The sequence below is a fragment of the Pezoporus wallicus genome, unplaced genomic scaffold (assembly GCF_028554395.1).
Source record: "Pezoporus wallicus isolate ANWC-B61680 ecotype Strahan unplaced genomic scaffold, APGP_CSIRO_Pwel_v1 contig_5785, whole genome shotgun sequence".
Classification (NCBI taxonomy): Eukaryota; Metazoa; Chordata; class Aves; order Psittaciformes; family Psittacidae; genus Pezoporus; species Pezoporus wallicus.
Genome location: NW_026641150.1, coordinates 4,929,352 through 4,942,701, shown reverse-complemented (window position 1 = coordinate 4,942,701; position 13,350 = coordinate 4,929,352). Strand labels below are relative to the sequence as shown.

The window sequence follows — 13,350 nt, the reverse complement described above, 5'->3', positions numbered from 1 at the left end:
TTGTCTTGGTATTGGTATCAGTATTTGTGTCAGATGGGAAGAATTATGCAAATGCAGTTGCACTAGTAGTACATCAAGGTGGGCAGGAGATTCATACCCACAACATTTATATTGGTAAGTATGACCCTTTTTCTGTAAAACAGCTTGGCTACATCTATGCTTGTAAACTACCAAGCACCCTGTTGGGAAGCTGTGTGTGACTGTCCATACCACATCAGTGCTGGCGTGTTCCTTCTCAGCTATGACTCGTTGACAAGCCTTCTCCCAGGCAGTGCTTAGGCAGACTTGTGGGCCAACATATGTTCCCACAAGCAGTTTGGATGTGACCACTATTTGCTGGAGTAGGGAAGAGAATTTGGCTGTATGGATGCAGCCTGAACCTTTCTGCTTTGAAAATTCTCTGGCCTGATTAATTTGCTATAGTGTAGACCCAACCTTTTTTCTAGTAAGGGAAAAAAAAATCAAACCCTTAGGATGCATTATTTTCTCAGATACTTAATGGCTGTTGGTAGCTCTTTCAGCTCAGCTGAAATCATCGGTTTTCTTTCAGTAAACTAAGTCATAGGGTTCTTTACACTATGTAGGAACAGCAGTTTTCCCAGAAATACAAGGTTAGTCATCTTGTACAATGCCTTATATTACTGTGGCTTGATTACTGCTGCTTTGGATATGTTATTGTTCATGAGTACTCAGCCCCTCTGTGGATAGCCTTGAGTCCATTTCACACTTCAGGGGAGTGCTGGAAGTGGAGGGAGCTCAGCAGATGATGGCATCTGGGCTGCTCCCTTGGACTTCTCCAGATTCCTGGTCAGCCCAAATCCAGCAGGAGCTCTGCAGCCAGTAAGCCTCCACAGCACTGGGCGGCGGGGGAAGCTGCCTTGGAACCTGCAGCCAGGGAGAGGGTGTCTTTGAGATGGAGGGACAATACTGTGCCTCAGAGGTTTGGCAGTAGCAGTTTGGCAGCAAGGACTCTTGAAGAATGCTTTCTTTCCAATTTGTGGAGCACAATTTCAAAGAAATTTCTGCATTCTTAGAAGTAGAGCTTAGACTCAGTCACACTTGTTCAGAGGTTGAGAGCTGGGGAGCAGGTAGACAAGAAATTTTTTGCCAAAGTCTTCCTCTGCTTTAGAAGTACAAGTCTGGGAATGTTTCATTTTGAAGGGAACGGTACTGCCTGTTTTTACATTCATAATCTAAAGAACAATACCTGGCTGTCTGATGACAAAGTATTTGAAGGCAGGCAAAACATCTGTCTGACATCAAGTTAATTTAAATTGGAATAATACCCTAATGTTTTATTCAAGGTTTCCACCTCTATCACCGATTACCCAGACTCATGCCTGAAAGCTGCATCCTGATTGTCATTGGAGCACTAGTAGGAGCAATCATTTTTGCTTCAGATTACAAATCTCCACCGGTGATGGACTCAAGTATTTACTTTTTGTATCTCCTTCCACCCATCATCTTAGAGGAGGGTTATTTCATGCCAACTCGCCCATTTTTTGAAAACTTTGGGTCCATCCTGTGGTGGTCTTTGCTGGGATCTCTGCTAAACTCATTTGGAATTGGCTTCTCCCTCTATGGGATCTGCCAAATAGAAGCCTTCGGCCTGACTGACCTGGACCTGCTGCAGAACCTGCTCTTTGGCAGCATGATTTCAGCTGTGGATCCTGCGGCAGCTCTGGTAGTTTTCGAAGAAGCCTCCGTTAATGAGCAGCTCTACATGATGATCTTTGGAGAGTCATTGCTAAATGGTGGCATCACTGTGGTGAGTCTCTTTCTGCTCCTTGTCTTCCCTTCTTTAGGCTCTTGTGGCTTGTAGGGTTATTTGGCAAAGGACAAGAGCAGCTCTAAGGAGATCCTAGATACATTATTTATGTTGTGGATACTCTATTCCATCACACACAAGTAATTTTAATGTATGTAAAGATTACATCTTATATTAACTCTTTAAAAAGCATATTGTGTTAGATCTGATAGGAGAGGGAAGCATAGACCACATCTTGCTTGTGCATTCACTTAAGTGAATAGATAAGCTAAGGCTGATTTCACTGGTAGGATCAGTGTAAGACCTAGAAAAAATTCTTGTTATTGTGCAAGCAGGTAAATAGAAAATTCTACTGCTTAAAGACATTCTACTGCTTAACCTTCTGCAGCAGGGATAAAAACACAGGACACCTTCCTTGTCACACGCCGTAGAGAGCACTCTGCAAAAAAACCCCAGCCAAACCAGATGTGAACAACCTCCTGCTTCTCCTAGGAAATTCCCCAGAGACCTTAGACAGGGATTCCAAAAGCCACTAATAACTTTGCATAACCATGTTTCTATCAGTAAAAAATTAATATCTGAAAAATATTCACCTTTCTCGCATGTCTTATCTTAAGTGTCCAGAAACAGTGCTTCAGGAATAGGAGAGATTTTGTTTGTTGGGGTTTTGGTTGGTTGGTTGATTGGTTCAGGTGTGTTTTGGGTGTTTTAATATGAAAAAATGTTTTTTACAGAACTCATCTTGCTAATACTTTTCTAAAAGTTTGCTAAAACTTGGAGCAACCTGAAATTCTACCTGCAAACCGCAACTGACAAAGTCAGAAGATATGTGGTTTTCAAGGAAGAGATTTCAAGCAGGAAATTCAAGCACAGAAACTAACAGGACTGCTCATGTGCTGCAAGTTAACTGCAGGTTAAGGAGTTTTGCTAGATAAGATCTTTACAGAATTTTAATCACAGGAATCTAGAACACATAAAAACTATTCTGATGCTGTTATACATGAGGTACAGCACAACTTGGACTTTAAAATCTGTGCAGAGTTCACTGCTGAAAGGTTTTGGGGGAGAAGTGCAGCTTATGAGCAATGCAAAAAGGAAAAGGAATGAAGTAATTTCTTGCAAACCCTTCCTCTTGGTGAATCACATGTAGGGCTGATGTTAGGAATAAATGCTAATTAACTTTACATGCAAACTGCTTGTGTATTACAGTTGTAACAAAATAATCCAAATGCATCTATCACTTTCACCTGCCTTCTCGGTTCCTTCACATGCAGACCTCAAAAAGTAATACCTCTTCCTCACACTGGGAAAGCTTGTTTCATCCTTTTTTTGACTGGCTCTTTACATTGCCTTCCCTTTGTTCCCAGCTGTTATTTATGATGTGGATCCAGCTCATGGTATTTACATGAGCTTTCAGTCAGCATCCTGCTACAGCATAAATGTGTAGTGACACCCTTTAAGAACACTGGTTTGTAGGCATTCCCCAGCAACACTAGGTAAGTCAGCAAAAGAGATGAAAGGGCTGTACACAAGGAGTGCTGGCTACACCACTGTGACTTCCATTTGCCCCACATCCTCTCATCTTTGGGGCTCTTCTCAAAGCAGCTGTGTTGCAATCAGTTTGTCAGCTCTTGCTGGTGCAACTGTGCATTACCCACATCTCATCCATTTTCAGGACATTCAGATCTTCAGAATCTCTACCTAGTTTCATGTTTGAGGAGACTGAAATAACTGTCACCTGTATGGAGCCCAATAGGTGTATTTCTCCTCTCTGATACCCCTCTTGCTTTTTTAAAGGCTTTAAAACTGTGTATCTTAGGCGTCTCAGTTCCTCCCTTTTTTCTCTTAATAGTTTCCATCAAGTTAACTCTATGTGTTTAAAAAGATAGTATCACCAAGATATATTAAGCATACATACTTTTTATATTGTTTAAATGCAAATATCCCCTGGTTCTCTCCAGTCTGCTTATCAGCTTGAACATACTTTTTTTCCCCAGCAGGAAAAACTGGTATGAAATTTCTGAACTTGTGTATTATTTGAGCATCAACAGCTCCTTCTCCCATATTTAGTTCAATATCCTGGTATAAATTTTTTTTCAAAATTACAGGCTGCGGAACGTGAATCATTACTTAGGAGTTATGCATTTGACTTAAGGGACAGAGACAAAAGTGCTTAATTTACCTTTTTTTACCCATTTGTACCTTCTCCTATTCTCCTCGGTAGGGCCATGTCTATGGGTGGAACAAAAGGCTGTAGGTCCTGCTAATTTCTTCCTGTTCCAGTTGCTTCTGAGCCGACTGTTTGCATCAGAAAAGTGCGGAGAGCAACAGGACTGTTCCTAGTATGTATCATACACTAGTGGATTTTCAAAGCCCTGTTCAAAACAGCAGTGATGTTAAATTCAGTGCAGGTTTCATTCAAACCTGAACACAGCTGGAGGACGTGATTTTGCTGGGAAGTGTTTCAGGCATCGGAAACTCTGCTCCCACACATACACAGACCATTTCTGTCCCAACAGGAGCTGAACACCTGCGTGCATGAGGAAAAAGAATATTTCCCCTTACTACTTCATCTCCGAGGCCTCATTTTAGAAATGCTGAGAACACCTATGCCTCATGCTGTAGTCAAAATGAAGTGGCAGTGACCATTTTTTTCTAATGGTGCCCTCTCTTCTTTGTATGCAGTAGCAGACCATTTAAAGAAATCTAGTGCATGATGGAGATGCAAGTAAAATTAACTTCTTTATTTGAGGGGATTTGAATTTACTCTTGGATGTTTCTGAGGAAGGCTTTGACCACTGGGATGTATGGGTGCTAGGAAAGAGGATGAAGATATTCTCTGCTCTGGTTGTTGAAGCTGACCCACTGTGTTCAGAGTAAAATTAAATACATGTGGTCAGGATGGAAAGAAAGAGTTATGAAGGCTGCTTGTGTCAGTGGTTAAGATGGCCGCTTTAAAATCTTTTTTCCAGAGCTTCTGATGTGGATGGCATGTGCAATGTATGTATCATATAGACTGCTGGAGCAGGGACCTGTCCCTCGGGAGGTCCCCTGTGGGCAACAGTGTCACGCTGTCTCTTCCTCTCCCTAGCTTAAACAGCCACCCAGTGGTATGCCGCTACATGGTAATGTCCTCTCCAAAAAACCCAAAGCATGACATTCTCACAGTTGTTAAATGAGGCCAGCTATCAATACATCCCTTCTACTGGGTGAACAAAGGCATCCTAAGCTGATTCAGGCTTTCCGACCATGTAAAAATTATAATACTCAATTTACTGGCATAAACACCACAGTGTCTAATCCGCTCTAGTGAGAACCCACCTGGGATACTGCATCCAGCTCTGGAGTCCTCAGTACAGTAAAGACATGGACCTTTTAGAGAGGGTTCAGAGGAGGGCCACAAAAATGATCAGAGGGATGGAGCAGCTCTCCTATGTAGACAGTCTCATTTTTCTTCTCAGCCGGAAGAAGAGAAAGCTCTGGGTAAACCTAATTGCAGCCTTTCAGTACTTAACAGGGCCTATAAAGAAAGATGGTGAGAGACCTTTTAGCAGGGCCTGCTGTGACAGGACAACGGATGATGGTTTCAAACTAAAAGAGGAGAGACTCAGGCTGGATGTGAAGAACAAATTTTGTACATTGAGGGTGGTAAAACACTGGCACAGGTTGCCCAGAGAGGTGGTGGATGCACCATCCCTGGAGACATTCAAGTCCAGGTTGCATGTGGTTCTGGGTAACCTGATCTAGCTGAAGATGCCCCTGCTCATTGCAGGGTGGGTTGGACTAGATGACCTATGAAGGTCCCTTCCAACCCAAACCATTCTATGATTCTATGATTCTAAATGGAGCTTTATTTGTATAATGCAGTTCAGGATGTTGTATCGAAGAGTTTACTCCAAAAAAAAAAAGTTATAAAAAATGAAAATTATGTCATATTTTCATAATTTCCATTTTAATCCACCAATTATAGCATATAGACACTTTAGGAACCAGAAAAAGGGAGAAAAAATTACTAAGTAAGATTTTTCATCACAAATTTCTGCAGAAAAGAAATTTTGACACTGACAAACTTATCTGATCTAAATTAAATTACCTTCACAGACCAAATTATACAATGTATGAAATTAATTCTTTCGTTTAATCTGACATTCTTTTTATTTTTGTCATTTCAAGCCTTCTAGTCAAAATATATGTGTGAAGGGTCTTTAGGCCATTTAAAGTGCCACAGCTTTTGATCCCCACTTTGCAATCAAGACAGAGTTCCTGTATTGTGAGACTAGAGAGGCTGTATTTATCTAGCTAGAGTCAATATGAAACTGAGGCTTCCATATTTCCCTTGCTTTGCCTTGCCTTCCCTCTACTGCTTCTTTTCCCATTCTCAGTGATTCACAATTTTTATGTGTCAAATACTACTGAAAAACATTTAACATTCCCCAGTCTATCTAATGAAGTGTGTCCACTCTACAGATCATATAGACAATCTAAATGGGATTTAAATCAAAAGTGTGATTCTTAGTCACTGCCCTGCCCCATCCTGAATCAGAAAGAGAGCATGGAGGGTAGAGCCTGAGGTTGATAGGTACCCATCTGGCCTTAAACATCTGCTACAAAGACCAGTTATTAAGTTCACTTTCAGAAAACAAACAAAACAAAGAGTATTTTTTTTGTTACTTGAATTGCATTTGATCCCCTAGAGTTTTACTCTTGTTACATAACCGTCTACCCTTCCTGGTTTTGCTATTTTTTGAAGTGCTTAGCAGACCCTCATTTCTGGGACTTGTTAAGAAGGGCTGAGGTTTCAACTGTTACTTTGCTGATCCATTTAAAGCAATTTCGGGTACACACACACACAGAGCTATGAGGTGAGTAAGCCTGCCAAGTTCATCAAGACACCTGACTGTTGTCTCCTTATTTTCACTTGTAGGTTTTATATAACATCTTCATCGCCTTCACCCAGATGCACAGGTATGAAGAGATCGAATCCATCGACGTCTTTGCTGGCTTCGCTCGCTTCTTCGTGGTGGGGCTAGGTGGCATGTTGTTTGGCATTGCCTTTGGATTTGTTTCGGCGTTCATGACTCGATTCACCCACAACGTTTCTGCTATTGAACCCCTGCTGGTCTTCATGTTCAGCTACCTGGCATACTTGTCCGCTGAAACCCTTTACATCTCAGGCATTTTGGCGTGAGTATCTCTGATGGCTTTTCAGATGACCTCTGGAGGGAAGTATTATTACTTCGAGGAGGGGATTTGCATGAGGTTGGTACAATACAGGCATTTTCAGTCTCTGTCCCAGAGATCTGCAGTGGAAGGCTTCTAAAAGATCTGTAAAATGCAATGCTAACTAGGAAATGCAAACCTACAGTCAGCATAAGTATAGATGTACTATTGAGGAGTGCATATCTGCTCTGAAACTTTTTAGATTTTTGCCTATTGAAAAAAACCCTGCAAACTGTGGGTGAAGTGACTAGTGCTGCCACCGTCTGTCTGCTGCCTCTGATAAGATCAGCAGAATGAGAGAATCATTTGACAATAGGTCAGAGTATCTACATTTATTTCTAAGCAGCATCACCATCAGATTACAAGAGAGATGGAAAGTAATGAGTATGCAAACATAATAAAGAATGTCTAAGGTTTTGCTTTTGTACACAGCTGTGAACATCAGCCCTAACAGACTTTACTGGAATTACTTTACATTTGAACAGCAGCATTGGAACTGACAGTGGACAAAACCAGACAGCCAAGGACATCAAGTATATATGCATACATATAGTCATGCATATGGATATTGGTGATCATATTTTAATGTGATCAGGATAGCTTGATGCTGCTGTAATGCTAGTGACTGCTTCCTGCAGTTAGAAAGCTGAAAGCTCTATTGACCATAGTAAATGAAGAGAGGATGAGTACTGTCCGAAGGAAAGAGGGCAGCATCAGGAAAGGAGTCAGAAGAGAAAGGAAGGAATAGGGGTGAAAGTGAGAGACTTTACAAGAAAGCTGCTGGGAGGTGAATTTCAAACATAATACTGATTTTCAAACAAATAATGAATAATGAATTTCAAACAAAGAGCTCCTCAGCTAGGTAAAGAAATGGGAACCTGATGATAGTAAATTCTCCAGCTGATGTTGGTGGCTGCTGCAGTCTCAGTGCCTAGCTGTTGGGTGGAATCAGCCTTGAATGCCTTGTGTTGGCTCTGATCTTGCATGCTAGGTCTTGCAGGTACTGGTGATCCAGAAAGGAGTCCCTTTTATTGAGGACAAACCAATTTAAACCTAACAAATACAAGTATGTGGCCGCTGATGTTCAGACAGCTGCATTTACTCACCTTCACTTGTCAAAGCCTGATTTCATGGAATCATAGAATCATAAAATATTTCAGATTGGAAGGGACCTTTGAAGGTTATCTAGTCTAGGGGCAATGACCAGGGGCATCTTCAACTAGATCAGGTTGATCAGAGCTCCATCCAGACTGACGTTGAATGTTTCCACAGATGGGACATCTACAGCCTCTCTGGGCAACCTGCTCCAGTGTTTCACCACCTTCATTGTAAAAGATTTCTTCCTTATATCTAGTCTAAATCTACTAAAATCTTTTAGTTTAAAACCATTACCCCTTGCCTATTGCTACAGGGCCTATTAAAATGTTTGTCCCCATCTTTCTTATAAGTACCCTTTAAGTGTTGAAAGGCTGCAATAAGGTCTCCTCAGAGACTTCTCCAGAATGAACAATCCCAATTTGTTCAGTTTCAGAGTAGAACTGGCTTTGTAAAAACAGCTTTTTAGGATGGTCCTGGGAAGCAATATTTGAATATTTAGTCATATTAAATAAGTAGTTAGACAGGATATATGTTTTCCTGAGCAATTAGATAAAGAAAATGACTCTTGTACTGTGTTTTGTATATCCAACACATTTGCTGTGATTGAGATAACTAACAGCTTTAATTGAGCAGGTTTAGACCTAGCATGTAGTGAACACTCATACCATATGGACCCTTTCCTACCTGCACTGCCCAAAGTACTGCTTCCCTGCCTATTCGTTACACTAGACTACATGGGTCTTTATTTCTTTTGCTTCATATTTTCATTAGAGTGCTGAAATTATTACTAATAAAAGAATGTTAATATAGTTTATTATTCTTACTGCTTCATTAAGGAAATTATTGCTTGTTTTAGGGATGGGAACTTATTGTCACCCTTTTGAATTATTGAGGAAATCATTAATCTTTCACTTGGGTCATGAAAGTCTATTATGCATGTGCCTTTGAAAGTCAACAGTATTAAACATTTATTCCTAATGGCCTTGTCTTAGAGTGTCCTTGGACCTGCTAAATGTCTCAGCTTCACGAAAATACCCTTGAGATTTCTTCAGTGGAAATTAAATGAGCAGAAGCTAGATGAAGGGTTATTTAATGAACAGTCAGCATTCTCTGAATTCACAAGTTTGGAAAAATATAATCAGAAGAAGCCCCCAAAGACTAAAATACTATCAGTAGAAACTAGATAGATGATGGACTATGTTACTAGCATAGCACTCAATCTATTTATTACCTATGACTATGGAAAATAAAGGGGGAAAGAGGAAACCTCCTTTAGTAGGGCTGCCCAAGTACTACTGCTCCAGGTGATTAATACTAGCAATTGTGTCAGGCTGCTGCTCATGCCTCTGAAGCAGACTCTAGTCTTCATTAACTGAAGAGGTGAAAAATGTCCTTATGCTTCCTTAGCATGTTCCCCACGCTGAATAAATAAGAGGGGAAGGACACATCTATAGGGTAACTGGATTTCCCCTTGTTCTACACAGTGGGCTGCTGTGGGTTGAGTCACTGAAGCTTATCCTAGCCCTGTTGATCTTGCCAGCTAGCTGGCAGGGAGCTGCTGGGAGCATAGGACTATTACCCTGTCTTACCACCACCAACCACCTCAAAGAACAAGATCACTGAGAGGTTGGTTATATCCCTCTAAACATAGGCTAGTACAAAATTGACTTGCCCTTTGTTTGAGACTCAAATATTTGGTGCTTGGTGGCTTGTGCATTAAGCATTCAGGATATAATGGACTTTGAACTGAAACGTGATACTCTCGCTTCCTTGTCTGGAAGGCTGACTGGTTTGCTTCCTTTTTCCTGTATGCAAAATGGATTTGTGAAGTTGAATGAAAATGCTCTTCTATCTAATGAAATAGCTAACGTTACTGAAGAAATAAAAAGCTTCTTGATATTAGGAAGGTCAGGAACTGGTAATGGAGAGTGCAGATAATGAAAGCTGAGGTTGTTCTTAAATGAAAGAAAAGCCAGGTTGTGGCTGATCTTGATGTTTTCCCTGGTACAGGATGACATCATGTGCAGTGACAATGAAAAAATATGTGGAGGAGAACGTTTCCCAGAATTCCTATACTACAATAAAATATTTCATGAAGATGCTGAGCAGCGTCAGTGAGACCCTGATTTTTGTATTCATGGGAGTGTCTACAGTGGGGAAAAACCATGAGTGGAACTGGGCCTTCATTTGCTTCACCCTGCTCTTCTGCCTCATTTGGCGGACACTGAGTAAGTCAGCTTTTGCAGGCAACCTGCTGTGCACCTCTGAGAGAAACCCTTTGGTGCAAAGGTATGTTAGGAAAGTCTGTGCAGACTGGCATAACCAGTTTAATAACAAATTTGCTAGGCTTATTTTATTGAGAAGTTAATTTCACAAATCTACACATGAAAAATAGGGGAATGGGGGGAAACCCAAACAAATAGGGGTCTGTTTTGAACCTGAAGGCTTTATTCTGCATCATGTTAAGTTACAGTAGCTGGAATAGAAAACAAACACATGTACTCTTGGAGAAGTGATGAATTAGAACATCCCTTACTCAGCCACTGTTATTTGTCACTTTAATTAAAAACAGGAGTGAACAATGCTTTCGAAATGAAAGGTGTAAAGACGTTTTGGAAGTAGTACACATGAGAAGGCCAAAAATACAATTGTGTAGGCAATCTTATTTCTGACATTTTTTTAACTTCTGAGTACCTGAACTGGCCATCTTAGTAGTTCTGGGTGTTTTTTTTTGTTTTCGTTTTTTTGTTGTTGTTGTTGTTTTTGTTTTGTTTGTTTGTTTGTTTGTTTTGGGGTTTGTTTTTTTTTTTTTGGTCAGTTGGTTGGTTTTCTATTCTGTCTTGGGTTGCGCTTTCTTTTTTTTTCCCAGTATTTTTTTTTCAGAGCAATTTATATTTTTAAAGAAAATGAGAAATACAAATATTCTATCAGATGGCCTTGGAGGATATAGTCTGAGCACTGACATTTAGGCGTCTACCTTGGGTAACTAAGCTAGTAGGTTAGTTCCCCTGTGTTTCATTTATAATCAAAGGATGCCCCTCTGAGGCATCCTGTGGGGCAGAAATCTACATTGGTCATCTGCCACCACCTCCTACAGCCTTCAGGCCTTGTCTGTATTTCCTTTACATATAGGCTTTAGCTCTGGGCATTGGTCCTGCAACATCTGCTACAGTACTGAGGAGGAATAAGACCTGAAGGTGACTTGTCAGGGCCAGCTGTATGCTGAAGGGAAGGCAAAAAGGTTGAAAGGAAAAGGCAAGTGACATTTGCTGGAAAGTGGTTGATGAATTAGCTGAAAGATGTGCTTTGTCTTTCCTACCATGCCCAAAGAAGGAAGAAATAGCTGAAGACTGAGGGCAGCCTTAGCTGCAGTGACTATGAGACTGTGGATGCTAAGATCCTGAGAGGAGTGATCAAGCCAACAAACAACAGAATTACAACCCTGGACTTCAAAAAGCAGATTTTGGCCAGTGGTTGATAATGTGGTTGATAATATGAGCTCAAAATACTGGTCTAGCTGGTCACTAATGGCATCCCTCAGAGCTCACTACAGAGACCGATATCGTTTTGAGGTCTTCATTAATGACCTGGATAACAGAATGGAGTGCACACTGAGAAAGTTGGTGGCTGGAACCAAACTGCAAAGAGCAGTCAATGTGCTGGATGGTTTCCATTCAAAGGGACCTGGGCAGGCTGGAGAAATAGGCTGACAGAAGCTCATTACATTCAAGAGCACGTACAAGGACTTAACGTGTGGCTTGCAATAACTTCATGCACCAGTATAGGCTTGGAGTCTAGTAAGCAGCTCTACAGAAAAGGACCTGGCCTGGTAGGTAACAGGTTGAATGCAAGTCAGAATTATGTTCTTGTCACAAAGAAGACAAACAGCGTTCTGAGCTACATTAGCAAGTGTGTAGCCAGCAGGTCCAGGGAAGTGTTTCTTCCTGTCTCTTCAGCACTGGTGGAACTGTGTGTTTCCAGAGCAGTCTCTTCAGTTCTGGATTCCCCAGTGTAGGAAGAGCACAGAAGTTCTGGATCAAGTTCAGTAGAGGTCACCAACCTAGTCAGAGGCTGGAGCACTGGATATACAGATTGAGTCTGAGAGTGCTGAGTCTATGCAGCCTGAGGGATATATAGCACAGGAGAGACATTATGTTCTACAAGTGCCCAGTCAGAGGAGAGAGAAGATGGAGACAGACACTTCTCAGAGGTGCACAGCAACAGGACAAGAAGGAACAGACACAAGCTGGACCATGTAAATTCAGAATAGACAGTAGGAACCCATTTCTTAACATGAGGCTGATCCAGTATTGCAGCAGTGCTCCAGCTCTGTTTTTGAAAGCATTCAAGACTTGACTGAAACTTTGAACAACCTGATCTGATTAGCTCTGCCTTGATAAGGATTTTGACTAGATGACCTTCAAAGGTCATTTCCAGCCTACAGTACTCTAACATTTGGGACCGGCTAAGTATTGGCATCAAACACCTAAAGTTAAGGTGCTCTTGCTTGAATCTCTCAGGTGGCTTATCCCTTCAGACAAAATGAATACCAGAGCAGAAAAAAGGCACAGGTTCAAAACCCATGCACATTTCAATACCATTGACTTTTAAGCCTGGGAGCCCTGTAGGAAGGCATTTAATGCAAGGGAGAAGAAAGAGGAAACCTGTGAGGGTTCAAGTACATGCATCTGATCAGCTCTATTATACAGGGATAACACAAGTATTCAGTGATAAAGGCAATATAACTCCTGTGGGCTGACAGCAAAAGAAAGTAACTAAGAATTTTCTTGCTAATCCTGGACCAAGCGTGGCCTCTAAGTTTTTAAAGGCTTACTTTCAGAGTCCATATTGGAACATCCATCCAATCAAGACAGGAAAAAATGCTCTCCTGATACAAAAGGTATTTTGCTGCTGTATGTCCATTCTTCTCTCAAACAGCAAGGGGAGTGCTAGAGCTTTCCAGAGGATGGCTGAAATATTTTCTGCTAAATTTGTTTGCTAAAATGATTACAACAATTTGCCTGAAGCTTGAGTAAAGTAAAGAGAATTGGCCTGAGGGTGATACTTTACATATGTAGTTTCAGTTTGAGTAGCTGATCTCTAACATAGCTATAAAAAGCCAAAAAAGGTCTTATATAGAGTGATATCCAGCAACCTGCATAACAGGATACTGCTACTGGCCTTACATATAATAGTGCACTGAGTTTATCAGTGACAGCTGTGTAAATTATTAGCATTTGTCAGCTTTTACTTCAGTAATTTAA

The 13,350-nt window shown here is 41.1% G+C and overlaps 1 protein-coding gene across 4 annotated transcripts in view; it reads left to right on the top strand.

The window, feature by feature from the left end:
* SLC9A4 (solute carrier family 9 member A4) overlaps positions 1-13,350 on the top strand; it is a 33,308-nt gene that overhangs the window by 2,581 nt on the left and 17,377 nt on the right. For all 4 annotated transcript variants that reach the window (XR_008973914.1, XR_008973915.1, XM_057422331.1 and 1 more), the window contains exons 2-4: positions 1,305-1,768; positions 6,693-6,952; positions 10,097-10,314. Coding sequence is in view for 2 of the 4 variants with exons in the window: in XM_057422331.1 (XP_057278314.1) it covers positions 1,305-1,768; positions 6,693-6,952; positions 10,097-10,314 (942 nt within the window). In the remaining 2 variants the exon portion in view is untranslated. The remainder of the gene's footprint in view (positions 1-1,304; positions 1,769-6,692; positions 6,953-10,096; positions 10,315-13,350) is intronic.